At 42.7% G+C, this 22,223-nt stretch overlaps 1 protein-coding gene across 1 annotated transcript in view; it reads left to right on the forward strand.

Annotated features, from left to right (window-relative positions):
* The window catches only part of HOMER1 (homer scaffold protein 1), a 152,851-nt gene that overhangs the window by 105,533 nt on the left and 25,095 nt on the right, over nt 1-22,223 (forward strand). The window contains exon 6 of the mRNA XM_074952670.1: nt 9,479-9,635. Coding sequence (XP_074808771.1) covers nt 9,479-9,635 — 157 coding nt within the window. The remainder of the gene's footprint in view (nt 1-9,478; nt 9,636-22,223) is intronic.

Consider the following 22,223-nt stretch of genomic DNA (forward strand, 5'->3'; position numbering starts at 1 on the left):
AAGTCGGTGAAATTTATGTTGCTGGGGTGGGGAGGGCGCGGCGGTGTTTTTTCACACCCATGAGTGACATAAGTTTTGCCAACATAAGTGCTAGTGTAAACATAGCCTTAGTGTCTAGCAAAGTTATGAATTTAAGCTTCCAGGCTCATCTTTTGATGGTGGTATGCTGGTTTCCTCTGAGGATGAGGACTGAGAGGTCAGATACAGAGTGATTGCATTGTGAAAAGTACTTAAATTAGTGAACTTTGCTAGACACTAAAATTAGGGTTGCCAATTTTGGTTGGACATGTTCCTGGAGGTTTCATCACATGACATAATCTTTAATTAAAGATTCATCTTTAATTCCTGGAGACTCCAGGACAATCCTGGAAGGTTAACAACCCAACTAAAATCCTCTCACCAACAGGAGTTGGTCCCATGAAATATATTACCTCATCTACCTTGTCTCTCTAATATCCTGGGACCACCATAGCTACAACACCACTACAATCAAATTATTATAAATCATAGAAGTTAGAGATTGAAGACAATCTGTTACTCAGAATCCCTCCCCTTGAGAAATGCAAGATTCTCAGATAGCAGATGTGTCTGATATTAAACTGACTACACTACATCTACACCAGAAAGCCAGGAAAGTGTCATATAGATTTCTAATGGACACTCAAACTCTTTCTCTCCTGGATGTTTATGATCATGAAGGCAAATGATAGCATAAACATGGTTTTATATACAGTACATAAGCATTCCTCTGTATATTGTACACATCTACAGTATATATATGTTGTAATTGATCCTAGTAGCACTCATTTATGATTGCATAATTCTATGGTCTGTTTTCCTCTTTATCCACAGGCCTGGAGACCATATTGCTATAGCACTAGGGTTGTCACCTGTCCGGGTTTTAGCTGGACAGTCTGTTTTTTGGTTTCTGTGTCCGGGTTCCATTTAGGGTTGCAGGTGCCCAGTTTTCAACTGGAAAGCCCAGTTACCATGGGGTGGGGGAAGGCACCAGGTCATTAGCCTTGCCATCCCCTACTCAGCTGGAGCTGCCTCCTACCTGCAGGCAGGCTCCTTGTCAGGCTGCAGCAGCTCCCAACCCAGCCCCAAAGCAGAGGGAGCCTAGCTGAGGGGAGGGATGGGGGAGGGAAGTGAAGACAATCCAGCAAGCGATGTGGGGAGGGGAGGAGACGAGTGAGCGATGGAGGTGGGACTTTAGGGGAAGAGGGGGAGGAGGAGGATAGGGCCTCAAGAGAAGAGGCAGAGCAGGATTGGGGTCAGGGGGAAGAGGCAGAGAGGGGGTGGGACCTTGGGGGAGAGGTGGGGTGGGGGCGAGGTTTTAGGGGTCCGGTTACCAGCAATTAGAAAGGTGGCAACCCTAAGTAGCGCTACTATAGTTACGGTTGAAAAGTCTCTTCCATTATAATCTTCTAATTTCAGACTTCCACTGTTTTCTGAAATCCATCTGTTAGGCCGAAAATTTTCCTGCTTTATCATCAATTATCAACTGGAGGACTGCCATGCATCTCCTCCATTATCAATATTCCACCCTATTGGCTGGAACTGTGCCTGCAGCATCTCTGCTTTTCCTATGTAGTTACTTCTAACTGTTGGATCCATGTAGCCCCTGCCTTGGCTTACGCCCTACCATCCTACTAGAGAGTGCACACAGAGCATGCAAAGAATGTATGTTTCCTGTGGGACTAATGACATGATATTAGTTAACTATGGCGTTGTCTACAAATGTGGACTAATTTAGTTAAACTGGTGTAAATGCCATTGTGGTGTAAATGCCATCTGATTCCTAACAGATTTAAACTAATCCAAAATAAACCTGGTTTACCCAAAATAGGTATCCAAACAGCGTTTTGCTCTGGATTAAATCAATTTAAAATAATACCTTTAGTTAAACTGATGCAATATCAGGGCTGATCTTCAGGCTACATAAATTGTCATTGCTTCATTTACTTCAAACCGGAAGCTTGACTTCAGTGGAGCTGTGACAGTTTGCACCATGTGAGGTTCTGACCCTTTGTGTTTAGTCAACCACTATATTTCATGGGAAATCTGGAATTTTGGTTTTCTCCGGGTATGTCCTCAGTTCAGTCAGCACGTAGTTAATGCCAGCTTGCTTTACTTGTAGATACGATCTGCCTGCTTTTGGTAGTTGGGGAAACCTCAGTCTGAATGGCTTCCATTGGAGTCTTGTTTGACATTTTACTCTCTTTCGTGGATGTTATTCCTGTATTTTCAGCACTGTTATTGGAGGGCATTTTTGGGCTATAATTGAGTTATTCTGGAGGGTTTTACACAAAATGTCACTGGTTGTTAAGAAAATGAACAAAGTAATTTGATGCAGGTTATTTAAATCAGGTCCTGATTCTATTAGGTATATAACTTCTAATATGTTCAAATCTTGTAATGTCTAAAGGAAAAAAAATTTGAAATAATAACCATATTGTCATAGTTTTGTTAGAGGATGTGAAATTTTATTAGGGGGAGGTACTAATACCAAAACAGTTCTGAAGTTATTCTGCATCATCAAAAATAAAACTAGACAAATTAAGGAAGAATATGGCCTGTTGTTTTTTGTAATCCTAAAAGATCTACAGAAGGCACAGTAAAATCCTATATAGAAATACCAGTGCGTGTTGTGAATTATGTATTATGAAAGTCTGCATTAAAATAACAATGTTCAAGTCCACTGTATAAATCTATTGCCTGGGAATATGCTTGAGAAATCATATTGGTGAAGCCTTATTGAAAATTCCCATTCTAAATACAGAAAAAGTTCTCGGGACAATGTCTAAGTTTTAGATCTGAATAGCTAGGGCAGTAATAGAATTGTTGCTGAATCTAATCTTCTAGAAAATGAATGCTTCAGGAATATTTAATGCCAACATCCTAGTGTTCAAGCAGTAATAAAACAGGCCAAGGCTGTTTATTCGGCATGGTGGTGAGGGGGTGATACAAAAGTACAGGTGAAATGCATTCAGTAAAGATCACACTTGCATCATTATTTATAGTAGCTGGAAACCTCCTGAAATCTTAATAATTCATAAGTTTACCTGGTATTAAGATGGATATATCAAAGTTAAACAAATATATCTATTTACCTATGCTGCATTAAGTTAAAATATAAAATAATCAATCCAGTCTTCGATTAGTCTGTATATTTATTTGGAAAAAGAGCTTTCATGTGCTATATTACATTAGTATAAAATCTTGTACATATAATTCTTTCATAAGGAGGTAGGGGCCTCAAAGCCTCAAGTGTAAACACACATTTGAGCAATTGTACTCATGTGATTAGTCCTGCTAAATTCAGTGGGACTGCTTGTATGCATTAAGTTACTTAGCTGGATAAGTGTTTGCAGGATCAGGACATAAGGGAGGAAATATGTATATGATGTATAATTAAGTAATACCTATTAAAATGAATGATCTGGCTTCCTTAAGCATGTTCTTAATAGATTTTGCTGTCACCACTGTTAAGTAAATCTAACCATCACCCACAGAAGCAAAGAATGAGAAGTTCTTTTTCAATAGTTAGTTCTCTTGCCTTCCCTGGAAGAAATGAGTCACAACCTTCCCTTGTAATCTTCATACTTTTGAAAGTAGGATTTTCATTGTTTTAAAATTTAGTCATTTTACTCTAACAGTTGGGGGAGGGTTGATATTTCTAAATTGTAAGCTTCTAATTAGTTGAATAGATCCTGAAATGCCATGCTAGAGGATTTTTTTTCTACATTCTGATTGGAAGGGAGGTGGGTGATTTATTTAAAACAACAACACTATTCACTTTTTGTAGGGGGGAACCCGTATGTAATTAGTGAAATGCAGGTTTAAAACTAAAAAGTATTGCATAGAATGTACTGAATTGCCCACAAGCATCCCTCAGCTGCTGGTTTAGAATGGCATAAACATCTTTTAAAAATCTGTCAGCCAGTTCATATGTAAGGTTTGCAGCAGTGTAGGCTGCATAGGATAAGAAAAGGAAACCCGATGGGTGAAATAGTGACACAGAATGAGTTACTGCTTATTATAGGCAATGTTCAAACCACATGTAAACCTGCAGGCAAACCCACTTTTCTTCAGGGTCAGAGAGCACTTGGTTTTAAATGTTGCTGTTGCTCTTTTAAAAACAAAACAGGCAAAATACATAATAATATTCACAGCACAAGATAAATGATTTTCAGTCCATGCTTTCATATTTATTTAGTTATTTGTATAATTCCAACATTGCGCAAGGCTGTATGTTTATGGTATTGTACATACTGGCCTGTGTACTTTAATACAGTCACCTATGTGTATCTACCTTAGATGTTGGTTTCCTTCCTTTGCATGTATTGTATATTAATGTAGGGCTTGTGGATGATACCATATTGATTGCTCCCGGAGGCTGAAGCTCTCTATTTATCCAAAAAGCAACTACAGAATAGGCAGCGGCAGTTTTCCCTATAGTGCTCTGCCAATATATCTCAACCCCAACCTGGATGAACTTACTCTATGTGAAGGCAAGTCTACAGTACAGAATTAAGTTGACCTAAGTTACATCAACTAAGTCACTTTTGCATATCAACACTATGCTCCCAATGTCAGCGGTGTGCATTCTCACTAGCAGCACTCGCACTGATGCAGAGAGTAGTGCACCATGGGTAGTTATCCCACAGTGCAACTTGCCACCATCTTGTGCAGGGTGTTTTGGGAAGGGTTTGCAGTGCCTCATGGGGGCAAATGATTCACGTTCGGGTGACTGGGTACATGGTTTCAATGTCCCGGGATGCAGTTTTTGCCATCCCATTTTATCTGCATCCCATAATGTTTTGTGCAATCAATTGGGAAATCCACTCAGGGGATTGCTGTGATGCAAGGGTGCAGGCCCATTAATGACATCCTGCTACAAAGAACTGTGACTCTGGGAAACGAGCAGGACATAATGGATAGTTTTGCAGCAATGAGGTTCCCGAACTGTGGTGGGGTGATAGATGGCATGCATGTCCCGATTTTTGGCACAGGCCACCTTGCCACGGAGTACATCAACAGAAAGGGCTACTTTTCTATGCTATTGCAAGTGCTGGTGGATCACGGGGATGTTTTACTGACATCGGTGCGGGATGGTGAGGGAAGGTGCATGATGCATGTATCTTTAAGACCACAGGCCTGTTCAGAAAGTGGCATGCAGGGACTTCCTTTTCAGACCGGAAGATTACCATTGGGAGTATTGAAATGCCAATAGTGATCCTGGGATACCCCCCCAGCCTACCCTTACTCCCGTGGTTCAGGAAGCTGTATGTTGGCCACCTCAACAGCTGCAAGGAGCACTTCAACTACAGGCTCAGCAGGACAGTTGAATGTTCCTTTGGCCATTTGAAAGGCTGCTGGGACTGTCTACTCATGAGATTAGACCTCACTGAAAAAAGTATCTCAATGGTTATAGGTAACTGCTGTGTGCTTCTTAATATCTGTGAATCAAAAGGGGGAAAGTTTCTGCCAGGGCGGAGGGCAAAGGTGGAGCCGCTGTCTGCTGATTTTGAGCAGCCAAATACCAGGGCTATAAGAAGAGCTTGATGGGGAGCTATACAGCTCAGGGAAGCTTTGAAAGACCATTTTAATAGTAAGTCCCAGTAATGTGTGTTGCTGTAGTGTGCTGTGCCTGGCATTGTTTTTTCACCCCCCAGTATGACCCTTGTAATGAGTGTTGTGTGTGTAGTAATATAACATTGTAAATGCGCCTATTGCTATTATCTGTGAATTATGTCAGCCCCAGCCAGCATATGTTGTGAACTAATACAAATGAATTATGTTTCCATAATAGACACCATGTGGAATGTGGGTGGGGGTAAAGGGAGGTCCCAGAATGCAATTCTCTATGGGCTGCAGAGGGAGGTGAGCACGGGTTCTCTTGAACCTGAAGGTCAACAAGAGTCTCCAGCATGTCTGTTTGCCACTTGAAAATCACTAGAATCTCCTGCTGCGTGTCTCTCTCCTTTTCCTGTGCTTTTCTTCTCTCCCCTCTATCCTTGTCCATTCTGTCCATAAGGGTGATCCTCCAAGCCCTGTGCTCGGTGTCCACAGCACCAGAGATTTGCATGATCTCTTAGAACATGTCATCCTGCACCTTCTCCTTCTTATCTGACTGAGCTGCTCCACTGGTGTGGATGGAGAGACCCTCAAGGCCACATTTCCAGCTGCAAAAGATACAATGCACAGAGGTACTATAGTGAATATATTCACAAGATAAATGGAAACATGGTATATTGAACTCACTCCCCTTGATCCACACAAGTTGCAAGCACTATGTTCTCACTTCTCCTTGGGATTCATAGAGCATGGCGGCTGTCCCAGCAGCCATGGTGACTATGGCCTGTGAGGGAGGGAGCGAGTTGGGACAATGAGGGGGACGGGTATGAGTATATGTAGATAGGGCAATTGAACTGAATACTGGCACCATTTTCCACAGGCAGTGGTGATTGTAGGTGATATCTCACTCCTGAGGGTAATGGAGGCTGAAAGGGAACAGCTCCTGCACATGTCTGGCTGTAGACTGGATCCGTGTGCAGCTAGCTTGTGTGTTCCAATGATGCTTGCTTAAGTAATTGCTGAGTGGAATGGGAAAGTGTCCTACCACAGCAGAAAAAATAAGGCAGCCCTCCCTAGAAACCTTCAGCAGAGGATTGCAGTGTACCTTCAGAAAAGTTTCTTCAAGATCTCTAGGAATTCAAGGTGCATCCTGGTGCACATAAACAAACTGTTCTGCAGGACCCCCTCTGCCTAATTCTACAGGGGCATAAGAAGCAGATAGTGCATCTACCTCTGTTGGTTATTTCACTACCTTTTCTAGCATGATCAAAAAAGAGTAAATGAACAGATGTGTCCCTGCAATATCAAAGCAAACTGTACACATACCAGAGGTTCCTTCCCCGGCATCAGGCTTGCCCATGCTGGACTGTAGGAAGTGGCTTGACTGATCTGGAGTCAAAAATACGTCCTGGATCGCTGCACCGCTGGATCCCCCAGTCGCCTGTCCCCCATACTCCTCCTCTTCCTCATCCAACACCTCCTCCTAACTGTTTACTCCAGTGGCCTGTGATTCCCGCTCCGCCAAAGATGGCATGCAGCTCTTTGTAAAAGTGGCATGTCTGCAGCTCTGCACCACAGCAACTGTTAGGCTCCATTGCCTTCTGGTACACCTGCCTCAGCTCCTTGGCTTTCATGTGGCACTGCTGCAGATCCCTCTTCTCCCCACAGACCCAGGAGATCCACCACCTCCTGTGTACTCCACGCAGAAGTGTGTCAGCAGTGTGCAGTCAGCATGGTCAGCGGGGCAGTTGCTAGGTGAACTCTCCACGCCAAACAAATAGGAAATGGAATTCCAAAAATTCGCAGGGCTTTAAAGGGGAGGGCTGTCTACCTGGTCACCGGGCTGTGGAGTTCAAAATGGTGACTGAATTTTGGGCATTGTAGGAAACCTCCTGGAGGCCACTAAAGTCAATGTAAGTAATGCAGTGTTTACACTGACACTGCATCGACCTAACTATGTCAACCTAAGTGCTACGCCTCTCACAGACTTGGAGTTATTAGGTCGGTGTAGTGGGCATGTTACATCAGTGGGAGCGACGTTTTAGTGTAGCCGCTTACGAGTTAGGTCGACATAAGCTGCCTTGCATCGATCGGACACTGTATCATAGACCAGGCCTAAGTCAGTGCAGTGGGTGAGTTACATCGGTGGGAGCAGCATTTTCGTGTAGACAGTTACAGAATTAGGTCAACATAAGCTATTTTATCTCGACTTAACTCTGTAATGTAGACCAGGGCTGAGATAGAGTGATAAAAGATCTCTGCCTATTCAGTTCTTGGTCTGTTTTGCTGATGCTGCTGTCAAAAGTGTAATTGTTATGGTGATAGTTTTTGTGATGTGAAAATTTGTCCATTGGAATGGACTGAGACAATTGATTCTTTCCATTTAAGCCATTAACTGGGCTGTTTTTTTGCTACAGGCATTAACAGTGAAGCCCAAAGAGAAATATCTAAAATATTCCTTTCTGTTTGATCATTAATGTCACTATTACATTATTTTATATTGTCATGTTAAAACACAGTACTGTAACTAGTTGGTTAGAATAGAAGAGCATTTGTGAAAAGCAAAGCTAGAAAATACTGGTATGTCTAATGGTCTTTTTATAATTTGGGTAAAAATCAATCATTTTTATATGGATACACGGAAGTCAAAAGGACTCTAGTTTTAGACAACTGTGGTATTGAAGTTTTAAAATCCTGTGTAGACATTTGGACATTTAACCTCCATAAATGTAGATCAGGGAAGCCAATGTGGGATAAACTTTTCAGTCTTGATTCACTTGTGTGGGTGCAGGGAGGGCAGCTGCATCCCAGGAGAGATTTACCCTTAGTGAAGGATAGCCTTAATCTCCATCTGGGGTAATAAGATTAAGAGGGACCTTTATTTTTATCTTGTCCTTATTCCAGGTAGTATTCATCTGCATAATTCCTTGGTGCAGGAAAAAAAATTCTTTAAAAGTAGCTAACGTCATAGTAATTAATTTTATGGTTCTTTAGATTTGGTAATCAGACTCCACACAAGATTTTTTTATCTTGTAATGAAATCTGAGAAGTAATCACTGAGACATTTTACTATGTGAACTGAGGCCTCATCTTTTATCCTATTTAACACCTAAAGGAAAGGTTACAGAAACATGCATGATTTTCATACTGTTGAGAACAGTGTTACGTACATGAGAAGTGTACCTAATTTTTTATTATCTACAGATGACAGGAAAGCAGAATTGCAGCATTAGAAATAGGGATGCATATTTATGGAAACATATTAATTCCCCATAAAGTTATTCTCGAGGTGGTCCAGGATGGACTTCCTAGGAGGAGAAGCTTCCCAATACATTCAGGATGTTTGAATGTATGCCTGAGTGTATTCTTCAGGTTTGATTTACTCCTGTACTAGAGATATTGTAATTAGGCTGACTACACTGTAGCTCCAAACCACTGTACTCATTCTCTGCAATCAATATGTTGAAATATATTTCAAAAATTTAAAGCTAAAAAACGATCAGTTACATAGAAAGCATATATATATTTAAATCATTAGGAATTATGTTGAATGTTTTTTAAATCACATGCAGTTACTTTTAGAAAGCAGTCCTGGGCTTCAGCATCTATTTGTGGGAGGATAAATTGGACTTTGAAGGTTTTTGTAATTATACTTTTCCATGGTGAAATCTATTTTAAGTGTTTTGAGAATTTGAACTATTTGAGCAACTAAACCAGCATGGGTACCTTTCTCATTTAAGCTTTCAATGGAGTGAGATTTTTTTAATTAGTCCTTGATTTTCTGTATTTTGAATGTTTTCTGAAAGACAGCACTTTGGCAATGAAGAGCCAAAAAGAAAAAAAAAATGAGGCTATGGTGATTTGCATTATTATGATTGTTCTTATTCTATGTTTGTAGTTCGACAATCAGCAAGCACTGGGAGGCTGAACTGGCCACACTTAAGGGTAACAATGCCAAGCTCACAGCAGCTCTGCTGGAGTCCACTGCCAATGTAAAACAATGGAAACAACAGCTTGCTGCATATCAGGAGGAAGCAGAACGTCTACATAAGAGGGTGAGTCCAGACAAACAGCTGAGGTCCTTGAAATCCATAAGACTGAGGAGCTAGTGAAGATATTTGATTATTTTGAAGTATAGTGATCTCTCAAGGGATTATCTTTTCATATTGCAGTTGCCAAACTGCACCCAAGCAGGGTTTTGTGAGAGAGAGAGAGAGAGAGAGAGAGAGAGAGAATGTGTGTGTGTGAGAGAGAGAGAGCGCGAGAGAGAGCAATACACCTTAAAGTGTGCACTGACTTTTTTCTTAGGAATTTACTCAAAACCCCAGGGTGGCGCAAAGTATTCTGTAGCATCTGTTACAACAGAATAAGTATTCTGTTGTAAATTGTCATAAGAAATGTGTATATTTTTATATCACTTAGACGATGCTGTAGGGGTGTGTGACACCTTATAGATATGGGCGGTAAGTGACGATTCCCCTAGGGGAGGCTAGCTTCCCGTCCACCTCTTCTGCTCATGGTCCCGCCCACACTCAACTCCTGCCCTGCCCCCTCCTCACTTGCCCCATCCCTCCTCTCCTTCCCCCTTCATTTCTCCCTCTGCCCCCTGATTCCCCTGCATTGCCCTATCCACCATGCCGTGCACCCACTGCCCCTACCCCCATCCCATCCGGCCCCCTGCATCTCCCTTCATCCGCCTCCTTGCCCTTCACACATCCTTGTTTCCCTTTCAATCCCCTCTTGCTCACACCCCCGAACAGCTGGTATGTGGATTGTCCCTGCAAGAGGTACACCAGCTGCTCGGCTTCAGAGCACACAGAGTGCAATATAAGCCCCATAAACGGAAAAGGTCAAGAATACCTCTTTTAACAGTTTCAGAGTAGCAGCCGTGTTAGTCTGTATTCGCAAAAAGAAAAGGAGTACTTGTGGAACCTTAGAGACTAGCAGATTTATTTGAGCATAAGCTTTCGTGAGCTACAGTTCACTTCATCAGATGCATTCAGTGGAAAATACAGTGGGAAGATTTATATACACAGAGAACATGAAACAATGGATGTTATCATACACACTGTAAGGAGAGTGATCACTTAAGATGAGCTAATACCAGCAGGAGAGCAGGGGGGTGGGGGAGAAAGCCTTTTGTAGTGATAATCAAGGTGGGCCATTTCCAGCAGTTGACAAGAACGTCTGAGGAACAGTTTGGGGCGGGCGGGGGAGGGGGGCATAAACATGGGGAAATAGTTTTACTTTGTGTAATGACCCATCCACTCCCAGTCTCTATTCAAGCCTAAGTTAATTGTAGCCAGTTTGCAAATTAATTCCAATTCAGCAGTCTCTTGTTGGAGTCTGTTTTTGAAGTCTTTTTGTTGTAATATTGCGACTTTTAGGTCTGTAATCGAGTGACCAGAGAGATTGAAGTGTTCTCCGACTGGTTTATGAATGTTATAATTCTTGACATCTGATTTGTGCATTTATTCTTTTACGTAGAGACTGTCCAGTTTGACCAGTGTACATGGCAGAGGGGCATTGCTGGCACATGATGGCATGTATCACATTGGTAGATGTGCAGGTGAACGAGCCTCTGATAGTGTGGCTGATGTTATTAGGCCCTATGATGGTGTCCCCTGAATAGATATGTGGACACAGTTGGCAACGGGCTTTGTTGCAAGGATAGGTTCCTGGGTTTGTGTTTTTGTTATGTGGTATGTGGTTGCTGGTGAGTATTTGCTTCAGGCTGGGGGGCTGTCTGTAAGCAAGGACTGGCCTGTCTCCCAAGATCTGTGAGAATGATGGGTCATCCTTCAGGATAGGTTGTAGATTCTTGATGATGCGTTGGAGAGGTTTTAGTTGGGGGCTGAAGGTGATGGCTAGTGGCGTTCTGTTATTTTCTTTGTTGGGCCTGTCCTGTAGTAGGTGACTTCTGGGTACTCTTCTGGCTCTATCAATCTGTTTCTTCACTTCAGCAGCTGGGTATTGTAGTTGTAAGAATGCTTGATAGAGATCTTGTAGGTGTTTGTCTCTGTCTGAGGGGTTGGAGCAAATGCGCTTGTATCATAGAGCTTGGCTGTAGACAATGGATCGTGTGGTGTGATCTGGGTGAAAGGTGGAGGCATGTAGGTAGGAATAGTGGTCAGTAGGTTTCCGGTATAGGGTGGTGTTTATGTGACCATCGCTTATTAGCACCATAGTGTCTAGGAAGTGGATCTCTTGTGTGGACTGGTCCAGGCTGAGGTTGATGGTGGGATGGAAATTGTTGAAATCATGGTGGAATTCCTCAAGGGCTTCTTTTCCATGGGTCCAGATGATGAAGATGTCATCAATATAGCGCAAGTAGAGTAGGGGCATTAGGGGACGAGAGCTGAGGAAGCGTTGTTCTAAGTCAGCCCTAAAAATGTTGGCATACTGTGGGGCCATGCGGGTACCCATAGCAGTGCCGCTGATTTGAAGGTATACATTGTCCCCAAATGTGAAATAGTTATGGGTGAGGACAAAGTCACAAAGTTCAGCCACCAGGTTAGCCGTGACATTATCGGGGATACTGTTCCTGACGGCTTGTAGTCCATCTTTGTGTGGAATGTTGGTGTAGAGGGCTTCTACATCCATAGTGGCCAGGATGGTGTTTTCAGGAAGATCTCCGATGGATTGTGGATTCCTCAGGAAGTCAGTGGTGTCTCGAAGATAGCTGGGAGTGCTGCTATCTCTATATCTATCTTGCTATATCTGCTACCCAAGATCCATAAACCTGGAAATCCTGGATGCCCCATCATCTCAGGCATTGGCACCCTGACAGCAGGATTGTCTGGCTATGTAGACTCCCTCCTCAGGCCCTACGCTACCAGCACTCCCAGCTGTCTTCGAGATAGACCTGACCCAATAAATCCAGCTCTCTAAGCAAATATATGGAGTTCCGGCATTTTAAAAAAAAAATCAACATCAATATGCCGTCAGCATGATTGATGCAAAAGTGGATCAAATCAGGATGCAGGTGGTTAATCTAGACTGGGCCTGATCCTGTAAGGTTCTGAGCACTTTCAAAACTTCCCTCAGCACTTTACAAGAATCAGTCAGTACCTTTTAGGGTGAGGTCCCATGTTTGAAACTGGAGAAGCTTTTAGATTTGGTAGTTAATTCAGTGACATTTTTTAAAGCACAATTTTGACAAGCTACTGCATCTCAGTTAGCTCCCTCTGTAATAAAGATAGAAACTGGTGCTTAAAATTCTGCTGAAATATTGGAATAACAGACCAGGAGGCAATGTTTTAGCTACACCATATGATGGCAAGCAGAGGTTAAGTGATTGTGCCTTTTTTGACAAATGGATTATCATTATAATAGTCTCAGTTGTTAAATCCAACTCTTTCTTCAGAGCGCATGTAGATGAAACATGACCAAAAATCTGTCCATTAAGCTCCCAAGAAACATGCCATTTGATCCTGAGAGCCCTGTCAAGAAAAGAGACTCGTGTAATGAATAGCCCTGATTTTTAGAAATATTCATATTAAGATAGATTTCAAGGGGAGACAACAACCCCAGTACTGGTTTGCATGTTAAAGGGTAGTTAAATGGGTTCTCTGTACAGAAGATTTTTCTGTGAGAGCATCCTGGATGGGCGGTGTTTATATCTGTGCCTGTGTGTCTGTCTGTGTTCTCTTGGGAAGCTCACACACCAATCAGATTGTCCTAGAAAACCACAAAAAAGCCAGTGTACATAGTGAGAGGGAGAACCATAGTGGATAATCACATTTGTTATCAGAGAAAGGAGAGAAACAAGAATGAATTGGAGTTTCCAGAAATAACGACTTGTTTTACATCTGTTTAATGATGCATAGTGTAGTTTTGAAAATTAAATTTTCTATGCAATTTGGTAAAACTGCTTTATAATTTGTATTTTAGAAGTGTAAGATCATTTACTTTAATTGAATTACTCATTTAAGTAAAGTTAAGTTAGTGAGTGTTTGCAGGATGGGGGCCTAAGTCCGCAAGCTGTGAGCTGTAGCAGACTCTTATCCTCTGAGAATCAAACACAGAAGCAACATATCACACGTACTGAACAATGGGCTACATACTATTAGCTTGATCTTATTTTTCTGTATTTAGTCCTTCACTATTGTTTTTGTTGCTAAAATTATGTTACTGCTTGCCTTTTTCCTGTATATTTTTATATTCAACCAGAATCTTGATGTAGTATGTTTATAATTAGCATTCATCTTTACAGTTCTATATAACCCTTTTTTCATTTTTTATTATTCTCATTAATTCTAGCCTGTCTGTCTATCTTGCTGTTAAATATCATAAGCATAATATCAGGCCTTTTCTGCACTCTGCTGGAGGTGTTGGCACCCTAAAACCCACCTGCCCAGTTAGGCTACCAACAAGACTTAGTCCTCCAGAGGCCTAAAAAGGCCAAAAGGAGAAACTGACCAATTGGGAGCCAGCAGGCCGGATAAGGACTGTGACAGAATTGGAGCTCCTCAGTGCTAGCCCAGAACCCCAGGGCCTTGTCTTCAAGCGCTGCAACTAAGTGTGTTGTTTGTTTATTTAAAGGTTTTGACAGCCAACATCTGAGTTTATTTTTATTTAACTCTTTAGGGACGGTTGCTGAGCTTGTGACATGGTCACCCTGCTCCAAGCAGGCTGCCAGTACTTGTGGTCTAAAGCAGGGAACACCTGCAGTACCACACTTGGCCCCACAAGAGGCACTATGGAGCAGCCCCACCTATCCCAACTTGGTATTAGCAATAGGATCCACTCCTCCTTTCTGTAAATGAGAACCATGGAGGAGACTGTATAACTCCCGGCTCTGCAGCAGAGGCTTTTCCTGGACGCGCAACTGGCGGCCAACGAGGCCACCCAGAAGCAGCAAGCTGTGCTCCTCAAGCTACTGTAGAGGCAGCAGCCATAGCGGCAATGACAGTTCCAGGAGGCAATAAACGGGTGGATCACCAGCCTCTCCCATTCCAGAGGGACACTGTTGGGGTCAGGAATAGACCTTACCAAACTGGGACCTGATGATGATCTTGAAATACATGTTACGCTGTTGAGTGGGAAAAGACTACCTAAGCTGCATGACTAGCTCCTTTTCTGTCTGGGGAAGCTCAGACAGGTTACTGGGCCTTAAATGATGAAGCCACAAAGGACTATGATACCCTGAAAGCCACCATCTTTGACTGACCAGGAGTATCACTGGAGACTTACCAGCACTGGTTCCAGATAGAAACTTTCTCCTTTGGGATACAACCCTGTTCCAATGCCCAGCAACTAAAGGATTGGGCCACCTACTTGCTTCAGCTGGTTTCCTGCTCTCCAGTTGAGATTGTAGAGTCTGCAGTGTGCAGACAGTATCTAGAGGTTTTGCAAGCCACCATTCAAACCTACCATATGCAGACATAACTCCAGCACCATTGAAGGTGCCATCCTATTCACAAAGGACTTTATGCTGTTTGGTTGACCCGACCAGTGTGAGCCACCTGGGCCTGGAGAAGCCTGGCCCCAACCTCCCGAGGAATCAACCTGAACTACCAGGAAAGGGCCGAGGGTTCCTGGAAAAGTCTCAGAACGAGGGGTACCCTCCTCATGGACCCCAGAAGGCACTGCACAACACCACCAAAAGAGCATCAGAGAGGAAGTACATGAAGTCACACCTGGGAGCCGGTCAGGGAGCTTTCCCTAAACAAATGATCATCTGTTTCCACTGTGGAAAGCTGGGGTACATCAGTCACTCATGCAATTTCATAGAGTGTGGTTTCATGGAGTGCTAGGGCCTCTCAGGAAGAACAGATGAGAACTGTTGCTAAGGATTTGTAAATCCAGTAGTTCTATGGGGCTCAACAGTATCAGAGCTAATAAACTCAAGGTGCTTCTGAACCCTAGTCTGGGAGACCTTACTGGATTCTGGAGAACAACAGGAGGAAGATCCAGTGTATATGACCTGGGTCCATGGGGATACTCATACCTACCCAATAACCTGGCGACCTTTGAACATATGGGACCAACCAGAATGCTTCAGGTTGGTATAACAGCCAGTTTGCCATGGGAAGTAATAATCAGGAGGGACTGGCAATGCTTCTCTTCACTATTACCGCACCACTCAGAGAGCTCAGACATCAGATCTGACCACCTGTCTGACATCTTCCTGATTGTGGGCTCCAACTCTGTAATGGCTTCTTGCAATTCAAGAAGACTCAGAAACAGCGACAACTTGCTTGATTGCAAACAGCCTTGGCAACTCAGCAGAACAGCCTCGGAATAACTCTCTTCCCAACATCAACCCAATGCTGTTAGCCAGTTCCTTTGATTTGATCTGAGAAGAACAAGGAGATGCCACCCTTGGAGAGGCATACACCTAGATTGTGGCGGTTACTGGAACTATCTCTCAGGAGGTTTAAACCGCCCAATGTCCTTATTTCAAGTGGCAAAATGACTTACTCTATTGAGTGGAGATGAACTCCAGCCCAGGTGAGGTATGCCACTAGATCCTGGTGCTTTGAAACGTTCAGAAAAAAATTCTACAGCTGGCACATGAGTCCCTTCATTGCTCACCTGGGCAGAGAAAAAACCCTGGAGATTTTATCAGCCAGGGGTCCACAAAGAAGTAGTGAATTTTTGTGACGCTTTCCCTCAGTGCCAACAGGTAGCACCTAAAGGACACCTTGGGGCTCCCTTGATCTCCTTTCTCTCATAAGCACACCATTGAAGTAGGGTAGGATGGACATAGTGCTATGGCGGGGGGTGCTTTTCTGGGAGTGGGCCAACTACTACATTAGGTTCATGCCCCACTTCGCAAACCTTGCAGCACCATTGACAGACCTCACAAAGGCCACTGCACCCAGAGCAGTGGACAACTGACTGTGATGAAGCCATTATCAAGATAAAGAGTACCCTGTGTCAGCAGCCTGTACTTCAGCGTCTGGACTTCTTTTCATTCCAGTTCTTACTGCAAACTGATGCTTCTGCAGTACGTTTGGGAGCAGTGTCACAAAACTTTCAGATTGTGGAGGATCTTATACTATTCAGAAGCTGCAGCCACTAGAGACTAGATTCTTCATCATCAAGCAAGAATGCCTGACCATCAAATAGGTTGTTGGGGAATTACATTATTATATTTTAGGGTCTCCCTTTAACCTAATAATGGAGAATCCATCCCATAAATGGTTGCAGGTGATGAAGGACACTAGTCCTCGCATTACTCAATGTTATTTGGCACTGCAACCATATGCCTTTTGCATGCGATACCAAGGTTCATAGCGCTAGAATGCAGGTTTCTTTTCCTGGGATGGTGTGGATATTCTAGAAGGAGGAGATTGGGGCCCTTGGGATCTATCAGGCCTTCTCTAACCCCTACTAGAGGTGTTGGCATCCTGACACCTCCCTCCCCACACACATCCGTGCACACACATCCGCACATACAGTCAGGCTGGGCTACCAACAAGACTTAGTTGTCCAGAGTCCTAGAAGGGCAAGGAGGAGAACTGACCAATCAGGAGCCAGCAGGCCAGTTAAGAATGCTTCCCTGATTCTTCTTGGGGCAGAGCTGGGCGAGACTGGGCAAAGACTGTGCTCCTCAGTGCTAACCCACAAGCCCAATGCCAGGTCAGGGCCTTGCCTTCAAGTGCTGCAAATAAGTGCTTGCTTTGTTGTTGTTTGTTTATTAAAAGGCACAGACAGCCAAATTTTGAGTTTATTTGTGTTTAACTGTTTAGAGACTGTTGCTAAGCGTAGGGCACAAGCTGCCCTTCTCCAAGCAGGCAGTCAAAACTTGTGGACTCAGGGAGCACCCGCAGAACCACACTTGGTTCCACCGGGGGCACTATGGAGCAGCCCCACCTGTCACAGATACCTTTGTCTTTTTTAATATTCCGAACTTCGTTCAAACTCAAGCTTTTTCTATTTTATATAAATATTTTCAAAACCTTGCCTTTAAACAATGGCCTTAGTCTCTTCTATTTATTTTACATTATTTGTAAATCTTGTCATCCTTTTTTAATACAGAAACTATGCCAAAATACCCCTGTCCCTGATTATTCTTCATTCAATTTTTAAAAACAAATGAATTAACTCCACTCTAGTTATGTGTATTAACCTATATTGTCCAATGAGTCAGAGAGGTCTATTATGAAATTCTCTGGACAAAAAGAAGAAACATGAGATCTTCCATGTATTAAAACCAATAGTAAAAGGTTCTATAGCCGTCTAAATAAGAAGAAAACAAAGAAAGAAGAAGTGGGACTGCTAAACACTGAGGATGGAGTGGAGGTTAAGAGTAATCTAGGCATGGTCCAATATCTAAACAAATACTTTGCCTCGGTCTTTAATGAGGAGCTTAGGGATAATGGTAGGGTGACAAATGGGAAGGAGGATCTGGAGGTAGATATTACCACATCCGAGGTAGAAGCCAAACTTGAACAGCTTAATGGGACTAAATTGGGGGGGGGGGGGCCCAGATAATCTTCATCCAAGAATATTAAAGGAACTGGCACATGAAATTGCAAGCCCATTAGCAAAAAATTTTAATGAATCTGTAAACTCAGGGGTTGTACTGTATGACTGGAGAATTGCTAACATAGTTCCTATTTTTAAGAAAGGGGGGAAAAGGGTGATTCGGGTAACTACAGGCCTGTTAATTTGACCTCTGTAGTATGCAAGGTCTTGGAAAAAATTTTGAAGGAGGAAGTAGTTAAGGACATTGAGGTCAATGGTAATTGGGACAAAATACAGCATGGTTTTACAAAAGGTAGATCGTGTCAAACCAACCTGATCTCCTTCTTTGAGAACGTAACAGATATTTTAGACAAAGGAAATGCAGTGGATCTAATTTACCTCGATTTCAGTAAGGCATTTGATATGTTTCCACATGGGGAATTATTAGTTAAATTGGAAAAGATGGGGATCAATGTGAAAACTGAAAGGTGGATAAGGAACTGGTTAAAGGGGAGACTTCAATGGGTCACATTGAAAGGTGAACTGTCAGGCTGGAAGGAGGTTACTAGTGGAGTTTCTCAGGGATCGGTTTTGGGACCAATCTTATTTAATCTTTTTATTTCTGACCTTGGCACAAAAAGCGGGAATGTGTGAATAAAGTTTGCGGATGACACAAAGCTGGGAGGTATTGCCAATATAGAGAAGGACCGGGATATCATACAGAAAGATCTGGATGACCGCGTAAACTGGAGTAATAGTAATAGGATGAAATTTAATAGTGAAAAGTGCAAGGTCATGCATTTAGGGATTAATAACAAGAATTTTTGTTATAAACTGGGGACACATCAGTTGGAAGTAACAGAGGAGGAGAAGGACCTCGGAGTATTGGTTGATCACAGGATGACTATGCGCCACCAATGTGATATGGCCGTGACAAAAGCTAATGCAGTCTTGGGATGCATCAGGCGAGGTATTTCCAGTAGAGATAAGGAGGTGTTAGTACCGTTATACAAGGCACTGGTGAGACCTCACCTGGAATACTGTGTGCAGTTCTGGCCTCCCATGTTTAAGAAAGATGAATTCAAACTGGAACAGGTACAGAGAAGGGCGACTAGGATGATCCGAGGAATGGAAAACTTGTCTTATGAAAGGAGATTCAAAGAGCTTGGCTTGTTTAGCCTAACCAAAAGAAGGCTGAGAGGAGATATGATTGCTCTCTATAAATATATCAGAGGGATAAATACCACAGAGGGAGAAGAATTATTTAAGCTCAGTACCAATGTGGACACAAGAACAAATGGATATAAACTGGCCATCAGGAAGTTTAGACTTGAAATTAGATGAAGGTTTCTAACCATCAGAGGAGTGAAGTTCTGGAACAGCCTTCCAAGGGAAGCAGTGGGGGGCAAAAGACATATCTGGCTTGAAGACTAAGCTTGATAAGTTTATGGAAGGGATGATATGATGGGATAGCCTAATTTTGGCAATTAACTGATCTTCAACTATTAGTGATAGATATGCCCAATGGCCTGTGATGGGATGTTAGATGGGGTGGGATCTGAGTTACTACAGAGAATTCTTTCCTGGGTGTCTGGCTCATGAGTCTGCCCACATGCTCAGGTTTAGCTGATCGCCATATTTGGGGTTGGGAAGGAATTTTCCTCCAGGGCAGATTGGCAGAGGCCCTGGGGGTTTTTTGCCTTCCTCTGCAGCGTGGGGCACGGGTCACTTGCTGGAGGATTCTCTGCACCTTGAAGTCTTTAAACCACAATTTGAGGACTTCAGTAGCTCAGACATAGGTTAGGGGTTTGTTATAGGAGTGGCTGGGTGAGATTCTCTGGCCTGTGTTGTGCAGGAGGTCAGACTAGATGATCATAATGGTCCCTTCTGACCTTAAAGTTTATGATTCTATGAAATGTGTTAAAACCCTGTTGGGCTTGGGAAAACTTATTAATAGGTCCTAGGGTCCTCCCAGAGGATCTGGGTCCTCAAATACAGGAACCAGCAGCCCCTGAAGATGTGCCAATAACTGAAAGTCTCACTCCTTGTTAACACTGGCAAGTCAGGACTAGGTACGTGCATTAATCTATATTAGTTTGCTGTCCATTGTCCCCCTATCTTCCTGCTCCAATTGCCCTCCTTCCCAACCGTGGACCTAGGGCTGAGAGGGAAAAAGACTGCATACAGCTTCATTGAAACTATAAAGTTCTAAATGACTAAAGATCACTACTTTCTTCTGAAATGTTCAGTATCAGAAACACACTTCATGGCAAAATTTTGGCAATAACTGGGTTGTTCTGAAACACATGAAAGTTTACAAAACAAATGTATGGATTTGGTATCCTTCAGATCTTAGAAAAAAGGTTTCTGAGATGTCTTGTGATGCCAGTCAAGAGCTTAACAGTAAGCTCTGAGGCACAAGAGAAGCTGTTGGATCCTTTCATGGTGGTTCTGAAAAAATGGCAAAAGACAAAAGGGCCCCTTTGAGCAGGGTCAAGTCCCACACAAAAGACTAATCAGATCCAGCACACTCAGATCTGACTATGTCCATTCCAAAACTGAAAAGTAAGGCTGTCCATCAGGGAAAATCTTGGTGTGATGCTGGGAGACCTGGTACCAGCTCATGCCTATTCCTCTGCTGAACGCTGACAAATACATACCTGAATTAGTCTGGCTCACCTGTGTGTTAGCATTGTTAAAATAGATGTTAAGTTTATAAAATGTGTATAGACTCTTGCAGGATGCTGCATGTATTAATCTCACTTATAACATCTGTACCCCATACTATAAAGTTATATTCAGGGTTTGCATTGTAATCCTCTGTAATTGTGTAAATCATCAAACAGGAAAGAAACATTAATTAATGTAAAATGCTGGCTTCCTACAGAATGCCCACCAAGAAGGTCCATTGAAACCAAATGAATCATTGTGAAACATCAAAGAACAAAGGCTTTGGTAATTGCATTCCTCCCATCCAGTGAAGATGAGATGTGAGCATGAACACATCCCATCAGCTTGAACTTGGGGGACAGGAGAATAAAAATCCTTAACAAGAAAAAACTATATCTTTATGCTGCTTGGACTCTGAGGAGCAAGGATTACTAAGCATAACCAAAAGATCAGCAGTGCTTGGCCTGGTTTAACACTGAAGGACATATAGAGCTTGCTTATTATAGAAGCTTCTGTTACCTTTTGAAACTTAAGACTGTAACTCATTTGTGTGTATTTTTATCTGCTTTAGCCTTGTAAATAACTCTCATTTCTTTTTCTTAGTTGTTAAATCTTTAGATAGTTTGTTATAGGATTGGCTATAAACATTGTCTTTGGTGTAAGATCTGAAGTGCGATTGACCTGGGATAAGTGACTGGTCCTTTGGGATTGGAAACAACCTGAATGTTGTTGTGATTTTTGGTGTAAGGGACCATCTATCACAAAGGCAGGCTTACCTGGGTGACAAGATAGAGAAGTAGCTAAGGGGACTCTCTTTGACTCCATGGTTAGGCTGTTATAGTGCCTGAGGAGTTCACACTTGATATTTGTTGGTGAAATCTAAGTATAGAATTCACAGCCAGTTTGGGGTTTGTACCCTGCATCTTAACTGTCTGAGGTTGGTATTCACAATCTTGAGCCACTATAGGACAGCTTGACACTTGGCATAGACCACAACTGCCAAATCCCGTGAGTTCATCAGATCCAAAATGGTACTCAAGATCCTTCCAGAATAGATGGTTCTTTTATCACAGTCACATATAGCTACCAATGTTACTGTGATATCTGAAATACTCTACACAAATCCACAGCCAGATCCTGTACCGGATCCATGGGACAGACCATCTAAAGAAGGGAAGAGAAAAGCACTCTCAGATGTTGCTATTCGGATCTCCACACCTGAAAAGCAAAGTGGATGGGTGGATGAACTTTCTCATTTTTCTCCAGTCTTCTCTATCTTCTCCTAAAACACCTTTGGACTCGCTAAATAAAATTATCCTACCATTTGTTATGCTGCACTTCCCAGTTCATTTGGTCTCGCCAGTTGTATCTGCATCAGTTCCAAGGTTGGATCCTCAGTCAAAACAGGAACAGGATTGAACTAAGCCACTGGTGGTCCATGCTAGATTTCAGCCTTACAGGACAGGGTGTACTCTTAGATGTGGAGTTTTCAGACCTCCTTGCCTCTGGGTTATGAATCACTACTAGAATGTGGCAAGATACTGGCACGATTGGCC

This window comes from Natator depressus, chromosome 5, assembly GCF_965152275.1.
Source record: "Natator depressus isolate rNatDep1 chromosome 5, rNatDep2.hap1, whole genome shotgun sequence".
NCBI lineage: Eukaryota > Metazoa > Chordata > Testudines > Cheloniidae > Natator > Natator depressus.